The sequence below is a fragment of the Loxodonta africana genome, chromosome 5 (genome assembly GCF_030014295.1).
Source record: "Loxodonta africana isolate mLoxAfr1 chromosome 5, mLoxAfr1.hap2, whole genome shotgun sequence".
Taxonomy (NCBI): Eukaryota; Metazoa; Chordata; class Mammalia; order Proboscidea; family Elephantidae; genus Loxodonta; species Loxodonta africana.
In genome coordinates this window covers 51,035,637-51,054,407 of record NC_087346.1, presented here as the reverse complement: position 1 = coordinate 51,054,407, position 18,771 = coordinate 51,035,637, and the positions used below count along the sequence as shown (strand labels likewise).

The following is an 18,771-nucleotide window of genomic DNA, read 5'->3' as shown; positions in this document are numbered from 1 at the left end:
GGTTGTCATTGAAGCTCAAGGCCTGGAGGCCTTAATTGCAGCCACTCCTGATGAGGGGGAGGAGAACCTTGACTCCTATGCTGGCCTGTCAGCCATCCTCTTTGATGTTCAGCTTAGACCTGTCACTTTTTTCAATGGATACAGTGATTTGATGTCCAAAATGCTATCAGTATCTGGAGACCCTGTCAGTGTGGTGAAAGGACTTATTCTGCTAATAGATCATTCCCAGGTAATTTATTCATTCTGCAAGTATTAATTGAGTCCCTGCAATATGCCAGGCACATTCTAAATGTGCTTTATGCTTGGGGGATACAAGATGAAGTTTTGGCCACCTCGAAGCTCGTGTTCTGATCATTCAGCCCTCCTGATATTGTTGCCCTTCCTTCCTTTTCTCCTTTGCTATAGGTAAACCCTGGTGGTGTAGTGGTTAAGTGCTACAGCTGCTAACCAAAAGCTCACCAGTTCGAATCCAGCAGGCGCTCCTTGGAAACTCTGTAGGGCAGTTCTACTCTGTCCTGTAGGGTCGCTATGAGTCAGAATCGACTCAACGGCAGTGGATTTGGTTTTGGGGTTATAGGTAAACGAGGTTTTCTTTTGCATTTATTAGCTAATTAAGGGCTCTGCTCACTGTTGAGGCAAAAGAGAAAATACTGATGCTGATAGAAGCAAGCAATTATGGAGAAAATGGCCTAGGATATAAAAGAGAGCAGAAATGGTATTGCCTGACTATTGCTGTTAGCTGCCATCAAGTCAGCTCCCAACTCATGGTAATCCCATGCACAGCAGAACAAAATGCTGCCCAGTCCTGTGCCATCCCTGTGATCAGTTGCAGATTGGACTGCTGCAACCCGCAGGGTTTTCACTGGCTGAATTTTGGAAGTATGTGGCCAGACCTTTCTTCCTAGTCCGTCTTTGTCTGAAAGTGCCACTGAAATCTGTTCAGCATCATGGCATCATAAAGCCTCCACTGACAGACAGATTGTAGCTGTGCTTAAGGTACATTGGCTGGAAATCGAATCTGCATCTTCCACATGTAAGTTGAGAATTCTACCATTGAACCATCACTGCCCCCTCAGCATTACCTTCCAACCAAAAAACCAAACCCATTGCAGTCGAGTCGATTCTTACTCATAGCAAACATATAAGACAAAGTAGAATTGCCCCATAGGGTTTCCAAGGCTATAAATCCTTATGGAAGCAGCCTGCCACATTTTCTCCCAAGAAGCAGCTGGTGGGCTTGAACCGCAGACATATAGATTAGCCATTGAGCACTTTAACCACTGTACCACCAAGGCTCCAGCATTGTCTTAGATGATATTTATCCTGAAGGCAGAAGCTGAACTAGATGCTGTCGTAAATTACTGATAATATTTATAATGGCAATGGTGATGAAGATCTGTATTTGTATCATTTTGATCCCTGCCAAATTAGTAGAGGCACAAGCAGCCATTGACACCAGGCACATGTTTCGTGGAGACTCTTGTCTCAAAAGTCTAATGTTCACAGAATCTTGGAATGGCTCTTTCATTCTTAGAGAATAAGAGTATTTTCATTCGGAATGTTTTTTTAATTTTCCTTGGCCCCAAATCTTAAAACAGTGTGCCAAAATCTGACAATACTATCTCCTTCGCAGTAATATTTAAGTGACCAAGATACTATGGGGTGGAATGGTCTGATTGGATTTTCTGAGAAACAGAAGGGGGTTAATCAGACTATCCTTTGGGTTTAAGTTTGAACATTTGCTCCTGAAAATCTTTTTCTTTATAATAGCTTGATTTATTTTGTGTTTTACTAAGCACAGCAGTACGAAAAAAAAATTTGCTAAATAAGGATCTTATGGGAAATCAAAATTATTGCTGTGTGCTCTAAATCATATTTAAGATATTGAAGATATAAAGTAGATTGGATTTAAAATTTCAAACTCCAAGAAATACTTGGGAGATTTGCATTTGTGGTTCAATAAATGCAAGGGGAAATAGCATTTATTAAACCACAAACCACAGACTCATAGGTTTGAATTTTGCCTCTACTACGTCCTTGCTGTGTGATCTTGGGCAGTTACCTAATAGCCTTAAACCACAATTTCCTGCTAATAAAGTGAGGCATTTGGAACAGATGATCCAGAGATTCTACCAGCTTTGTTGTTCTTTGCCAGATAATTTGAGGATTTTAATTTATTAAGTTTTAGTTATAAAATCATAAACTTTAAGAACTGAGAGAGACTTTAGATATCAGATTTTAATACAACTCCTCCAAAATGCCATTAACTGAACCAAACCCACTGCTATGGTGTTGATTCTGACTCATAGCAACCCTATATAACAGAGTAGAACTGCCTCCTAGGGTTTCTAAAGCTGTGATTTTTACGGAAGCCAACTGCCACATCTTTCTTCTGTGGAGTGGCTGGTGGGTCCGAACCACTGACCTTTCAGTTAGCAGCCAAGCACTTTAACCACTGTACCACCAGGACTCCTTAAAACAACATTAAAAAAAAAAACAAAAACCAAACCCAGTGCCATGGAGTCGATTCTGACTCATAGCGACCCTATTGAACAGAGTAGAACTGCCCCATAGAGTTTCCAAGGAGTGCCTGGTGGATTTGAACTGCCGACCCTTTGGTTAGCAGCTGTAGCACTTAACCACTACGCCACCAGGGTTTCCAAAAACAACATTAGTTGGAGATAAATAGTGTGAATTACTTATCTTTATTATTCCTCATATCGGTTGAAGATAGCTGTATAAAAGAAAATACCTAGTTTAGAGTGGCTTAACCAAATGGTTTTGTATTTATTATGTAATTGAAGTAGGTAGTCCATGGCTGATATGGAACCTTAAGATATCATAGAGATCTAGGCTATTTTTCCTTGAGCTCAGCCATCCTTAGTTGTGGCTTTTGTCTTTATGCTTTTCACTTCCATGGTTATAAAATGGCTGCTCCATTTCCAGCACTACTTCCTCTTACAGGAAGTAAGAAAGGAAGGACAAAAGGCAGTAGAGTCTGCCTACTTTTTAAGAGCTTTCTTGGAAGCCCTGCCTAGAATATTATTGACAAGAACTCTGTCATATGGAATATCCTAGTTGCAAGAGAAGCTGGTAAATAAAGTTTTTGAATGAATATTTTGACACTGAACAAAACTGTTTCTGCTAACATGTGTGAAGAGACAAATGGACAACCAGTACTGACTGTCATATCCCTTAATCCTTAGGGTTACACATGAAAAAAAGTTAGATTACAACAGAATTTTACATTACAAATTTCATCTCTAATAAGATGCATTCTTAATGAAAGAATCCTCTAAAAAGGCATAAGAGTGCTGAGGAAGTGATCCAGATTTTAAGATACAGGGATAATAACAGGTCAAACCCACTTGTATGCAAGGAGCTGCCTATTAGCAGTGCCTGATGACCTGAATCTAAGTGTAAAACTCTATGCAGACATATGTAGTAATCTAGATCAAGGTCAGCAGATGTTTTCTGGAAAGGGCTAGAAAGTAGGTATTTTAGGCTTTGTGGGCCATATGGTCTCTGCCGCACCTACTCAACTCTGCTGTTACAGTGTGCATGCAGCCATCAGCAATACATTAACAAATGAGTGTGGCTGTGTTTCAATAAAATTTTATTTACCAAAACAGCCAGTGGGCCAGATTCACCTGCAGGCCGTAGTTTGCTAACTCCTGATCTAGATTATCTGGAAGGGCTTTTCTATTCAGTAAACTAGGGCACCCAAGGCATATTCTAAGAGAAAAATTATTCCCAGCTATTAAACATAACCCAATGTCTGAGTGTTTCAGGTTGGGATATTTGACAGATCTGGGGTTATTATATAAATAATCTGTTTGAGGCCCCCTGGCTCTGCAGAGCACTCCAATAATGCCATCCCAGCTTCAGAGGCACATACCACTCTAGGTCAAGTGCTGACATTGAAGGAAATTTTGGCAGTGGGTGGCCTGTCACTCACAGCCGCCAGGGCAGATGGAATTACTCTGTGCTCACACTCACTCTTCGGCTAATTGGATTTACTCTTCAGAGGATGGTGTCTGTTAAAGTCAGCTTAATAAGGGGATTCTCTTTAGCCAGCAAATAACATATTTTCCTGAATGGAAGCAATGGGATGAGTTGTCAAAATATCAGTATTTGAGTTGTAAGAAGCACCTTTAGGACCAAAGGTAAAAGATCAAGGGGGTCTAGATACAAATACAAAGTTCCAATATCTTGTTCCTCTAGTTCATAGGCGAGAATTTGAATAAATATGCATTCCAGGTCAAACAAGGACATAAACCTTTGCTCTACGTTTTTTGCACTGTTTCTAAGAACAGACTCCCTTGCACACCAGGAGATGAGAGTGAGTTATGAATTCTTAACAGCTGTGTTATTGTAATAGAAAAATACCCACCCTGGAGGAAGCCTGAGTTTTCATTCTGGCTCCATGTGTAGCTTCCGAACCCAACTTTTTCTTTCAATTTGAAGATATAATGCATACCATGGAAGACTGGTATGGGAATTAAATGAGATACCAAATATAAAGATTTTGGCACACAGTGGGTACTCCAGAACTGTTAGTTGCAGTTATTTTTTACCCCTCAAAATCAGAATCACAGCACTATGTGGTTTAGTTTCTTTAGCAAAGAAAACCATGGTTTGTCCTTCTAGGGGGCCAGTGGAAAATTCCTCCATGACCACATGTAAGAGCTTTTCCACAGCCCCTTTGCATGAGAGAGATGGAGTCTTTCCAGAATCCCAAGCCACTTCTCAAAACCCACACTGCACTGGAAATTCTCTCTCCCCACAAAAGGCAGATTATCTAATAGCCATGAAATATTCTTTTCCATGACACTTAGTGTGTTTTGACTTCCATCTAACGTACGGTCAGTGGGAAGGCCAAGTTCCTCATCACAGACTTCTGCTGGGTGGTCTAACAAGACTGTGATTTTCAAACTTGGGAAGAAAGGAACATGTCCAAAGAAAGGAATACTCTAAGCCAGGGCATACAATAGGGCCTCTTTGGGAACAATCACAATTACAACACAAATGCAGAGCTCTTGTATCTTGGCCTATAATTCATAGGCATGAGTTAAAATTTGGGCATAATAATTGTGGTTTTCTCAGGATAATTTGTGTTCCTTCACATTATTACTAATGATGCATGAGACAAGTATTACATTGTAACCCCACTACATTTTGTTCTAGATTGAATGTAGCTTTAAGGGTCCTTGGGCTCTGGTGGCACAGTGGTTGAGAGTTCAGCTGCTAACCAAAAGGTGGACACTTTAAATCCACCAGCCACTCCTTGGAAACCCTATGGGGCATTTCTACTCTGTCCCATAGGGTCACTATGAGTTGGAATCAACTTCACAACAACGACTTTGGTTTTTGTTTTTTGGGGCTATCTCCTAGAGTGCTCTTATTGCACCAAGATTCTCATGCCTTCAATTGTATCTTTCAAGCTGAAATTAAGCTCATGGCACAATCATAGTTTTTTATTACACCCAGGGCTGGATTACCCAATAAGCAAGGTACACACGGGCCCAACTGTGTCTTCCCACCAATCTGCAGTGCACAATTTCACCTGTTCCCTACCATGTCAAAGATGTGGTGAGACCCATGTGAAATTGCTCACCACAGATTGCCAAGTAAATACAATTAAGCCCATGCGTACCTTGCTCAACATACTCTGGTGCATACTGTCATTATTGGTTAATCCACCCCTGATTACACCTGATAGGAAACTTAGACCTTTGATTAAAATTTCCTGCCACAAGTTTTGGAAAGTAGAGAAAATTCACAGCTATCAACACTATCCTTTCTGGTTGGTGAAATCACAGCATTTATAGTTGGGGAGATTGTGACTTGTTTAGTCTGAGTAGGGCAGTTGCATAAAGAAATTAGTCATGCTGCCAGTTGCCATGAATTTAAGGTTTTGGGAAGAATATTAAAATTAAGGATACTGAGCCTTCCTCCCAGAACCATTATCACTTCCAACACTGTCCCCACGCAATCTGATTCTAATCCAGGGAAAAAGTTTTCAGCCAACATCACCCTGGCCAATGTACACTGCAAATGCAAGATTTAAAAACTAAATGCAGGCAAAGAAATGGGTTTTAGATAACCACAAAATTGCTCACCGTAGACTATGTTTGTAAATGATTACTGTCCCTCTGAAAAATGCTGTTGAGTTCTCGTTGGACTTGACGGTTAATTTGATGTCATTTCAAATGTCAAACAGCAGGGTGTTAAGGCTTAATTAATTTACCTTACCTTACTTTCCTAGTTTGAACTAAACAATTCCTGGAGCTTTTAAATTATGCCAGCAGTTTCTATCCTGCCTTTTATTTTAGGATACAGTTGTCTATATTTAATACAGCACCTAACTGGAGAAGCGGTGAAAGGGAGTTTATTAAAACAGACTGCTAGGAACCCTCCCTCAGAGTTTCTGACTCAGTGGGTCTGGGTGAGGAGAGGCAAGTATTTGCATATATGACAGATTCCCAGTTTGGGGATCACACTTTGAGAACCATTGCCCCTTCCAAAATCAGGCAATGACTGAAGAGAAAACTCCTTTTTCAATTGGCACTTCACTTCTCTATAATTTTAACTGACAAATAATTTAGCAAATCAGCACAGTCTGCTTCCAGTAATCAAGATTGTTGTTGTTGTCAGCTGCCATCAAGATTAGGACGGGGTCTTTCCAAGGCTCTAACATCAAAATGGAAACCCTGGTGGTGTAATGGTTAACTGCTACGGCTGCTAATCAAAAGGTCAGCAGTTCAAATCTGCCAGGTGCTCCTTGGAAACTCTATGGGGTAGTTCTACTCTGACCTAAGGCTCACTATGAGTCAGAATCGACTTGATGGCAACGGGTTTTTTTCTTTTTAATGAGTAACATCAAAACAACTCAAATCATATTATCTTCAGCAGGAGGTTGAATGTGCCTTTGGAAAGGGGGTTGGCTAACTAGTGTTGCTGCTGCTAATTGTTATTATTATTATTGCTTCTAGGAGATTCAGTTGCAATCTGGACTAAAGGCCAACACAGAAGTTCAGGGTGGTCTAGCTATTGATATTTCAGGTTCAATGGAGTTTAGTCTGTGGTACCGTGAGTCCAAAACACGGGTGAAAAATCGGTAAGCATTATACGTACAATACTCTATACAAAGAGCTGCAGCAATATATATTGGAATTTTTTTTTTTAACTGTTTCCTTTCTTTTTTATTGTGCTTTGGGTGAAAGTTTACATCTCAAGTTAATTTCTCATTCAAAAATTTATACACATTGTTTTGTGACATAAGTTGTAATCTCCACAATGTGACAGCACACCCTCCTTTCCACCCCAGGTTCCCTGTGTCCATTCATCCCATTACTGTCCCTTCCTGCCTTCTCATCCTGGTTTTGGACAGGAGCTGCCCATTTGGTCTCCTATATCTAATTGAACTAAGAAGCACATTCCTCATGTGTCATGTGTATTATTTTTTGTTTTATAGTCCTGTCTCATCTTTGAAGAGTGGGCTCCAGAAATGGTTTCAGTTCTGGGATAACAGTGCATCCTATATTAGAAAGTTTTTTCACATTCTGACTTTTCAAAATCTATGCTTTTTATTTGTAATCATTAAATTGTAGGATTAAAAGTGACCATAAGAAGTCATTCTATCCATAGCTTCCTATGGGCTGGACAGTACCTATTAGAGTTCAGAGAGCCGAGAGTCTTCTTGCTCTTAAAGACATGACAGACTGCACACCCCGCCAGTGAGGGGTTCCTCTCCTCTTGATATTGTACTTTAGTAGTTGTCAATGCTGTCAGGGAATTTTACATTGAAGCCAACTTTTTGCTTATTCCTATTGTTGGAGTTTAAAACCTTGCCTCTTTTGCTGTCTTCAGTGGAGGAAAAAAAAAGACAATTGCTTCTGTGCAGAAGCTTAGTCTTAAATATTAGAAGTCCTTAAGTTTTCATCAACATTTCTTTTTCTAAACAAAGTGTTCTCAGGTCCTTTCATTTTTCCTCATCTATGACATCAAGGACATCATACATGAAGAAAGCAAGAGGCCACTGAAGAGACAGGAAAGAAAGAAAAGACCAAGGTGGATGTCGGAGGAGACTCTGAAACTTGCTTGCGAACGTTGAGCAGCTAAAACAAAAGGAAGAATTGATGAAGTAAAAGAACTGAACACAAGATTTCAAAGGGTGGTTTAAGAAGACAAAGTAAAGTATTATAATGACATGTGCAAAGAGCTGAAAATGGAAAACCAAAAAGGAAGAACATGTCCAGTGTTTCTCAAGCAGAAAGAACTGAAGAAAAAATTCAAGCCTCGAGTTGCGATAGTGAAGGATTCTATGGGGAAAATATTAAACGATGCAGAAAGCATCAAAAGAAGATGGAAGGAATACACAGAGTCATTATACCAAAAAGAATTAGTCGATGTTCAAACATTCCAAGAGGTAGCATATGATCAGGAACCAATGGTACTGAAGAAAGAAGTCCAAGCTGCTCTGAAAGCATTGATAAAAAACAAGGCTCCAGGAATTGATGGAATATAAATTGAGATGTTTCAACAAATGGATGCAGTGCCGGAGGTGCTCACTCATCTATGCCAAGAAATATGGAAGACACCTTCCTAGCCAACTGACTGGAAGAGATCCATACTTATGCCTATTCCCAAGAAAGGTGATCCAACGAAATGTGGAAATTATAGAACAATATCATACGCAAGCAAAATTTTGCTGAAGATCCTTCAAAAATGGCTGCATCCAAAAAGAAGAAAAGGCCAAAATCAAAGAATTATCCCTACAACTTGGACAAATAGAAAGAGAGCAACAAAAGAAACCCACAGGCACCAGAAGAAAGCAAATAATAAAAATTAGAGCTGAACTAAATGAAATAGAAAACAGAAAAACAATTGAAAGAATTAACAAGACCAAAAGCTGGTTTTTTGAAAAAATCAACAAAATTGATAAACCACTGGCCAAACTGACAAAAGAAAAAAAGGAGAGGAAGCAAATAACCCAAATAAGAAATGAGAGGCGTGATGTTACAACAGATCCAACTGAAATTAAAAGAATCATATCACATTACTATGAAAAACTATACTCAAATTGGAAAGCCTAGAAGAAATAGATGAATTCCTAGAAACACACCACCTACCTAAACTAACACAGAGGTAGAACGACTAAATAGACCCATAACAAAAGAAGAGATTGTAAAGGTAATCAAAAAACTCCCAACAACAAAAAAAAAAGCCCTGGTCCAGATGGCTTCACTGCACAGTTCTACCAAGCTTTCAGAGAAGAGTTAACACCACTACTACTAAAGGTATTTCAGAGCATAGAAAAGGATAGAATACTACCAAACTCATTCTATGAAGCCACCGTATATCTGATACCAAAACCAGGTAAAGACACCACAAGAAAAGAAAATTATGGACCTATATCCCTCATGAATGTAGATGTAAAAATCCTCAACAAAATTCTAGCCAACAGAATTCAACAACCTATCAAAAAAAAATAATTCACCATGACCAAGTGGGATTCATACCAGGTATGCAGGGATGGTTCAACATTAGAAAAACAATGTAATCTACCGCATAAATAAAACAAAAGACACGAATCACATGATTTTATCAATTGATGCAGAAAAGGCTTTCGACAAAGTTCAACACTCATTCGTGATAAAAGCTCTCAGCAAAATAGGAATAGAAGGAAAATTCCTCAACGTAATTACGGGCCTTTATGCAAAGCCAACAGCCCACATCACCCTAAATGGAGAGAGCCTGAAAATATTCCCATTGAGATTGGGAACCAGACAAGGATGCCCTTTATCACCACTCTTATTCAGCATTGTGCTGGAAGTCCTAGCCAGAGCAATTAGGCTAGATAAAGAAACAAAGGGCATCCAGATTGGCAAGGAAGAAGTAAAAGTATCTCTATTTGCAAACATGATCTTATACACAGAAAACCCTAACGAATCCTCCAGAAAACTACTGAGACTAATAGAAGAGTTCAGCAGAGTATCGGGATACAAGATAAACATACAAAAATCAGTTGGATTCCTCTACACCAACAAAAAGAACATCGAAGACGAAGTCACCAAATCAATGCCATTTACTGTAGCCCCCAAGAAGATAAAATACTTAAGCATAAATCTTACCAGAGATGTAAAAGCCTTATACAAAGAAAACTACAGTACACTTCTGCAAGAAACCAAAAGAGACTTACAAAAGTGGAAGAACATACCTTGCTCATGGATAGGAAGACTTAACATTATAAAAATGTCTATTCTACCAAAAGCGATCTATACATTTAATGCAATTCCGATCCAAATTCCAACGACATTCTTTAATGAGATGGATAAAAAAATCACCAACTTCATATGGAAGGGAAAGAGGCCCCGGATAAGTAAGGCATTACTGAAAAAGAAGAACAAAGTGGGAGGCCTTACTTTACCTGATTTTAGAACCTAGTACACCGCCACTGTAGTTAAAACAGCCTGGTACTGGTACAACAACAGATACATGGACCAGTGGAACACAGTTGAGAATCCAGACATAAATCCATCCACATATGAGCAGTTGATATTTGACAAAGGCCCCAAAACAGTTAAATGGGGAAAAGACAGTCTTTTTAACAAATGATGCTGGCATAACTGGATATCTATCTGGAAAAAAAATGAAACAAGACTCATACCTCACTCCATGCACAAAAACTAACTCAAAATGGATCAAAGACCTAAATATAAAATCTAAAATAATAAGGATCATGGAAAAAAAAAATAGGGACAACGTTAGGAGCCCTAATACATGACATAAACAGTGTACAAAACATTATAAAGAATGAACGAGAAAAACTAGATAACTGGGAGCTCCTAAAAATCAAACACCTATGCTCATCCACAGACTTCACCAAAAGAGTGAAAAGACTGCCTAAAAAAACAACCCAGTCTACCTACAGACTGGGAAAAAGTTTTTAGCTATGACATTTCTGATCAGCGCCTGATCTCTAAAATCTACATGATACTGCAAAAACTCAACTGCAAAAAGACAAATAACTGAATTAAAAAATGGGCAAAAGATATGAATAGACACTTCACCAAAGAAGACATTCAGGTAGCTAACAGATATAGGAGGAAATGTTCAAGATCATTAGCCATTAGAGAAATGCAGATCAAAACTACAATGAGGTTTCATCTCACTCCAACAAGGCTGGCATTAATCCAAAAAACACAAAATAATAAATGTTGGAGAGGCTGTGGAGAGATTGGAACACTTTTACACTGCTGGTGGGAATGTAAAATGGTACAACCACTTTGGAAATCGATTTGGCGCTTCCTTCAACAGCTAGAAATAGAACTACCATACGATCCAGCAATCCCACTCCTCGGAATAGATCCTAGAGAAATAAGAGCCTTTACACGAACAGATATAAGCACACCCATGTTTATTGCAGCACTGTTTACAATAGCAAAAAGATGGAAGCAACCAAGGTGCTCATCAATGGATGAATGGATAAATAAATTATGGTATATTCAGACGATGGAATACTACACATCGATAAAGAACAGTGACGAATCTATGAAACATTTCATAACATGGAGGAACCTGGAAGGCATTATGCGAGTGAAATTAGTCAGTTGCAAAAGGACAAATATTGTATAAGACCACTATTATAAGAACTTGAGAAATAGTTTAAACTGAGAAGAAAACATTCTTTTGTGGTTACTAGAGGGAGCAGGAAGGGAGGATGGGAGAGGGGCATTCACTAATTAGATAGTAGATAAGAACTACTTTAGGTGAAGGGAAAGGCAGCACACAATACACGGGAGGTCAGCACAATTGGTCTAAACCAAAAGCAGTTTCCTGAACAAACTGAATACTTTGAAGGCCAATGTAGCAGGGGCAGGGGTCTGGGGACCATGGTTTCAGGGGACATCTAATCAACTGGCATAATAAAATCTGTGAAGAAAACATTCTGCATCCCACTTTGAAGAGTGGCACCTGGGGTCTTAAATGCTAGCAAGCAGCCATCTAAGATGCATCAATTGGTCTCAACCCACCTGGATCAAAGGAGAATGAAGAACACCAAGGACACAAGGCGATTATGAGCCCAAGAGACAGAAACGGCCACGTGAACCAGAGACTACATCATCCCGAGACCAGAAGAACTAGATGGTGCCTGGCTACAACTGATGACTGCCCTGACAGGGAACACAACAGAGAACCCCTGAGGGAGCAGGAAAGCAATGGGATGTAGACCCCAAATTCTCATAAGGCTAGACTTAATGGTCTGAGACTAGAAGGACCCTGGTGGTCATGGCCCCCAGACCTTCTGTTGGCCCAGGACCGGAACCATTCCCAAAGCCAACTCTTCAGACATGGATTGGACTGGACAATGGTTTGGAGAGGGATGCTGGTGAGGAGTAAGCTTCTTGGATCAGGTGGACACTTGAGACTATGTTGGCATCTCCTGCCTGGAGGGGAGATGAGAGGGTGGAGGGGGTTAGAAGCTGGCGAAATGGACACGAAAAGAAGAGAGTGGAGAGAGAGAGCTGGCTGTCTCATTAGGAGGAGAGTAATTGGGAGTATGTAGCAAGGTGTATATGGGTTTTTGTGTGAGAGACTGACTTGATTTGTGAACTTTCACTTAAAGCACAATAAAAATTATTAAAAAAAAAAATATATATGGCTGCAGCAGTATATCGACAGCGTACTGCCAGAAATTCAGGCTGGTTTCAGAAGAGGATGTGGGACCAGGGATATCATTGCTGATGTCAGATGGATCCTGGCTGAATGCAGAGAATACCAGAAGGATATTTACCTTTGTTTTATTGACTATGCAAAGGCATTCGACTATGTGGCTCATAACAAATTATGGATAATGTTGCAAAGAATGGGAATTCCAGAACACTTAATTGTGCTCATGAGGAATCTTTATATAGATCAAGAGGCAGTTGTTCAGACAGAACAAGGGGATACTGATTGGTTTAAAGTCAGGAAAGGTTTGTGCCAGGGTTGTATTCTTTCACTATGCCTATTCAACCTGTATGCTGAGCAAATAATCCAAGAAGCTGGACTATATGAAGAAGAACGGGGCATCAGGATTGGAGGAAGACTCATTAACAACCTGTGTTATGCAGATGACACAACCTTGCTTGTTGAAAGTGAAGAGGACTTGAAGCACTTACTAATGAAGATCAAAGACCACAGCCTTCAGTATGGATTATACCTGAACATAAAAAAAACAAAAATCCTCACAACTGGACCAATGAGCAACACCATGATAAACGGAGAAAATATTGAAGTTGTCAAGGATTTCATTTTATTTTATCAACAGCCATGGAAGCAGCAGTCAAGAAATCAAAAGACACATTACATTGGGTAAATCTGCTGCAAAGGACCTCTTCAAAGTGTTGAAGAGCAAAGATGTCACCTTGAAGACCCCCAAGCCATGGTATTTTCAATCACATCATATGCATGTGAAAGCTGGACAATGAATAAGGAAGACTGAAGAAGAATTGATGCCTTTGAATTGTGATGTTGGCTAAGAATATTGGATATACTGTGGACTGCCAGAAGAACAAATAAATCTGTCTTGGAAGAAGTACAACCAGAGTGCCCTTTAGAAGCAAGGATGGCGAGACTGCATCTTACATGCTTTGGACATGTTGTCAGGAGGGATCAGTCTCTGGAGAAGGACATCATGCCTGGCAAACTACAGGGTCAGCAGAAAAGAGGAAGACCCTCAACAAGGTGGATTGACACAGTGGCTGCAACAATGGGCTCAAGCATAACAAGGATTGTTTAAGGATGGCGCAGGACTGGGCAGTGTTTCATTCTGTTGTGCATAGGGTCGCTGTAAGTCGAAGCCGACTCAACTGCACCTAACAACAACAACAACACCCTATGGAAATCAAAAGGAAGTATTTTATTTATTTTGAACATAAAACAATGTCTCTGAACAAATGTAATAATCAGAATAGTTTTCTCCTGTTTGCTATAGAATTAAAGAAAAGGAAATGGAAATACAATTCATTCTTTTTAGATATTTAAAAGTATAGTGGGGCCAAAGTGAGATAAGTGATAAAATTAAAACTTTGATTAATTTTGAACTGTAAATACAAGAATTGAAAGCAATCAAAAGATGGCACCTTTACTATGAAGGATGACCCACAGTGTTACTGGAAGGAACCATAGAGAAGAAATAGAACTAGCCCTCAGAGGGTCCAACAATGTAGTTCAGAGTGCTCCACTGAATGGATCATCTTCCTCTTCTTTTTGAAGTGTTTTCTAGATGGAAGTTTCCCCCAAGTTAAACTGAATTGAATTCTTTGCACGAAGCATTAACAATAGCAATGACAAAAGAATGGGTTTTTTAAAAAGGGCACAATATTGTTAAGAATCTATCAGTAGCCACATTTTAATGAGTCTGTCTTCTATTTTTCATAAATGCTTTCATTCATTTAAAAAGTACGTCTTAAACTTTTGCTGAGTATAAGACATTTGAGAAAACATAAGGGATGTAGGAATTGAAAAGACACCGCCTCTGATCTCTGATCTGCTTGTACAATAAGGAGTTTTTAAATTGCACAGCAAAATTTAGTACCTCTATCAAAAAGCGTGGGCATAGGACTCTGGTATAATCGTGGGAGCAATTTCCCACAGTTCCACTTAAAGTCTATAATTAAATTAAGGAGCCTTGGTAGCGCAGTTGTTAAGTGCTCAGCTGCTAACCAAAAGGTTGACGGCTCTAACCCACCAACAGCTCCACAGGAGAAAGATGTAGCAGCCTGCTTCCATAAAGATTTATAACCTTGGAAACCCTATGGGGACAGTCCTACTCTGTCCAATAGGGTTGCTATGAGTCAGAATCAATTCGATGGCAGTGGATTTGGTGGGTATAATTGAATTAGAGTGGTTCTGGAGGTCGGTCTTCTACTGGGATTGTTTATCGTCTTCATTATCATCCAAGCTGTATTTCCTAGCCAATCTAATCTGACTATTCCGTTCTTTCTCTAGACTGTCACTGGAGTATCCACCATATTTGTCCTTCCTGTTCATGCCCACTGTAGGAATCATTCTTTGCAACATGATATTTTTCAAAATTTTTGGAAACCACAGATTTATGTCTCTAGAGACCCTTTGGGGAAAGTAGTGATTATGGAACTGAAATAGCTACATAGAACTGCCAACACAGTGATACTTACCAAGAAAATTGTTATAAACATCAGCTGTCTTCTTGGTGAGTTTAGACTTTCTTTTAAGATAACTCTGACCTCCGAGAGGATTGGGTTCTAGGTGTGTCTTTATCTAGATACTTGGTATCTCCATATCAAACAGTACCTGAGAAACACTTCATTCCTACATCTAGAGTTTGAAGGCTGAGGAAGGGGACAGGGATGGACAAAGTCTTGCTGCCCAATCCCAGGGACTAACCAGGCCTTGGTGACCACCAGAACTCTAAGCATGTTTAGGTCACCTATGAGTCGTTCGTTTCCTTCAAGTTATCAGCATCATGAGTTCAAATCCTGTGAAATTATAGCTGTTAGCCCAGCTCAATTAAAATATGATGTTAACAGGTTTTTTTTTTTTTTTTCCCCTCCTAATTTTTTTTTAATCTTTAGGGTGGTCGCGGTAGTAACTGGTGACATCACAGTGGACTCCTCTTTTGTGAATGTGGGCCTGGAAATCAGTGCAGAAACGGAAGCAGGACTGGAGTTCATCTCCACAGTACAGTTTTCTCAGTACCCATTCTTAGTTTGCATGCAAATGGACAAGGACGGAGCTCCATTCAGGTAAAAAAAAAAAAAGTTCTCATGGAAAGTCCCAGGGCCATCCGTCCTTCACCAGGAACATGCACTCAGTTATGAGCATTGAATTTTCGTATTGAAAGAAAATGGTAATAACTCAGTGAAATATAAACTTTCTTTAAATAAGCAAAAGCGTATTGGTAAGGCTAAAGAAAGTCAGATTCTATGATACAAAGAAACTCGTGACTTATTCATGTGCTTCTGGAGATAATATCCTTTTCTAATCCAGAAATAGCTTATCAAGGAAACACATGGATTTCATTTACCAAGGGAGTTGCCACATGGTTTCGGCAAAAACGCCAATGCACATTTACTGTTTTCTGGACAGGAATTTCAAAACAACACACCCGGCAATCCATTTACCATGCTTTAAGGGCCCAGGTGAATTTATAATTTCCAGGTATTGCATAAATCTGGAACTTGACCTCGTTTAAGTTTTGGTTCAACCTTGAGAGCTTGGAATTTTGAATTAAAAAAAAAAAAAGCTGCAGTAGAATTCTTAATGTTCTAAAAACAGATATATAATCATGCACGTAACTTTCCCGTCATCTCTTCTACTTTAGAGCCTAACTCTCATTTAAACAGTATTCTTTGAATCTTGTAACCATTATTTACAAGAGTGCTATTGCATGAAGCTATGATGACTATTAGAATGCTTTAGTTCTAGGTAGCAAATAATCACTGTAGAGGCCCCCTTGACACACACTATCTATCCAAGAAGGCACACAGTAGACTTAAAATAACAAGCTGCCTTGTTGTTACAGCCTTTCCTTTGACAAGTAGGCCAGAGTCGAGCACTTTCTTTATTTTCCTGATATTTCATGATCCATATAAAGAATGTCACACACACACACACATCCACACACACACCTACAAGTATGAGTAAGTTATGTTTTTATAGCATAAGAGACTGTGGGCTGTAGTTAGAATATTAAGCTGTCACTAACTTCTACTAATAATGCTGAGGAAAACATTAAAAAAATATTAAAAAAACAAACTCCCCATGATCAAAATGCTGTGAACACCAACCCAGCCACACGGCTATCTGGTTAGGATCCAAATTTTACTTGGGCCAGAATTCTGGGAATGTTTCCCTGTCAGCATTCTCAGCTTCAGTCCAGTTGGACTTGGACTTGCTCAAAAGGGAAGTGCTCCCAAGGCGGGGCTCCTGGAATGAAGGGTGGGAGACATAGCAAGGCCTGCAAAGCTTAACGGCATCTCCAAAGAGCTGAAAGGAATTCAGCCCTCCATTAAAGAAAAATGGACTTTGATATTCCAGGCATTTGATGTGTGTCTGTTAGTATAAAAGGAATGGGAAAAAGAAAATCACCTCATTCGTGGGAATGGAAGCTGGTAATCTTTGGCACTTATATCTCATCTCAAGTTGATTTGAAAAAGAAGCTTTGACTTGAATCAGACAAGTGTGGGGTCACTTTAATATGTGTGCAATTTTGCTGTTGCTATTGTTCTTCTATTTTTTTTTTTTATTGTTGTTCTTATACAGGCAATTGGAGACAAAATATGAAAGGCTGTCCACAGGCAAAGGTTATGTCTCTCAGAGAAGAAAAGAAAAGCTGTTAGCAGGATCCGAACTCCCACTCCATCAAGAGAACTCTGAGATGTGTAAGGTGGTGTTTGCCCCTGAACCAGAGAGTACTTCCAACAGTTGGTTTTGAACCTGATCGGTGACGTTTCACTTGAATCTGTCTCCCTGGAAGGGATGCTATGGGACACGTCTCAGTACTTGCTCTCTGAGAGCACAGTGTTTACATATTTACCTGTATTTAAGATTTTTGTAAAAAGCTATGAAAAACTTCAAATGATAAAATTTGGGCCTATTCAGTATACTACCTAGGGTGTCATTTTGAGTTAACATGTGCAACACTTTTAGCAACATTTGTAGTTTTCTTGTACTGGTCTCAAATCCCATTTGGTACAGCCAGACTAGTTCTGCTCTAAAAACAAAATACTATTTGTAAAAACAAAAAACGAAAAAACACTCAGGAGAAGCCAATTTTGTTTCACCAGTTTTCAATGTATATGAAGACCCTTTGTGATGGAACGTTAAATGTGACTTGCTTTCTACCAAACCTGTTGCCTCATCAGGAAAAAACAGGCAATTTTTTTTCTTCTTTTGGGAGGATGGGGAGGACAAGAATTTTTAAAGACTTCTGTCAGTCAGCTTCAATAATTAATATTTATATTTTCTGTTATTGTTAATTTCATTAAACATTAAGGTAGAAGACACTCAGAATTAAGACATACAGTCTCGTTTTTCTAGGGACATGTTGTCAGGTTTCTAGAAGGAAGTCATTCTATCCTCTTCCTCCAGCCCTAAAAAATACTGGACTTAACACATAGATGTTAAAAAATTAATTTCAGGAACGCCATTTGATTTCTCTTGTTCTGTGTCTCTTTGAGACTGTGATGTGGTACATTGTCCTTTATAAGGGAGGGACATCTCCATGTAGTCATCATTTTATCTCTGCCTCATTTGTTTTGTGGTGGAAGCTCTAGTCTATTTGACTACCATCTGCAGAATAGCCAGAATCACCTAGATAACTTAATAGTACTTCAAGAAACTGATAGATGTGGATTTCTGGAAAAAAAAAAAAAATCAGGAAAAGAATAACTTTATTTGTACAAGTTAAAGGAGCCATTTCAAACATTTTCAAATATTTATCATTAAACAGACACGTGTGTTTATAGGGATAAATCCAATAACAGGTTCTCATTTGTCCACATACATAAAATATAAAATTTAGGTAACACACCATTGGTTATAAATTGAAAATGAAATGCGATGAAATAAATACGTGGAAATCCTATTGTATTCGTTTTTTCTTTCATTAATTCAAGTGCCATATTTCTCTTTTCCTGCCACTTTCTGAGCTTAGACACATGTAAGCCTCTGCAGCTCTGCAGAACAGGCCAAATTCCCTCAATGGGAGGTCAACGCCCAGGGCCTTCTGGAAAATGAAAA

General features: G+C 39.2%; 1 protein-coding gene across 1 annotated transcript in view; it reads left to right on the top strand.

Moving 5' to 3' along the window:
- The window catches only part of MTTP (microsomal triglyceride transfer protein), a 60,310-nt gene extending 42,686 nt beyond the window's left edge, over nucleotides 1-17,624 (top strand). Inside the window, exons 16-19 of the mRNA XM_064286302.1 lie at nucleotides 2-229; nucleotides 6,996-7,120; nucleotides 15,603-15,773; nucleotides 17,293-17,624. Of these exons, the coding sequence (XP_064142372.1) occupies nucleotides 2-229; nucleotides 6,996-7,120; nucleotides 15,603-15,773; nucleotides 17,293-17,464 (696 nt within the window). The 3' untranslated portion in view covers nucleotides 17,465-17,624. The remainder of the gene's footprint in view (nucleotide 1; nucleotides 230-6,995; nucleotides 7,121-15,602; nucleotides 15,774-17,292) is intronic.
- The last annotated feature ends 1,147 nt before the right edge of the window (nucleotides 17,625-18,771 follow it).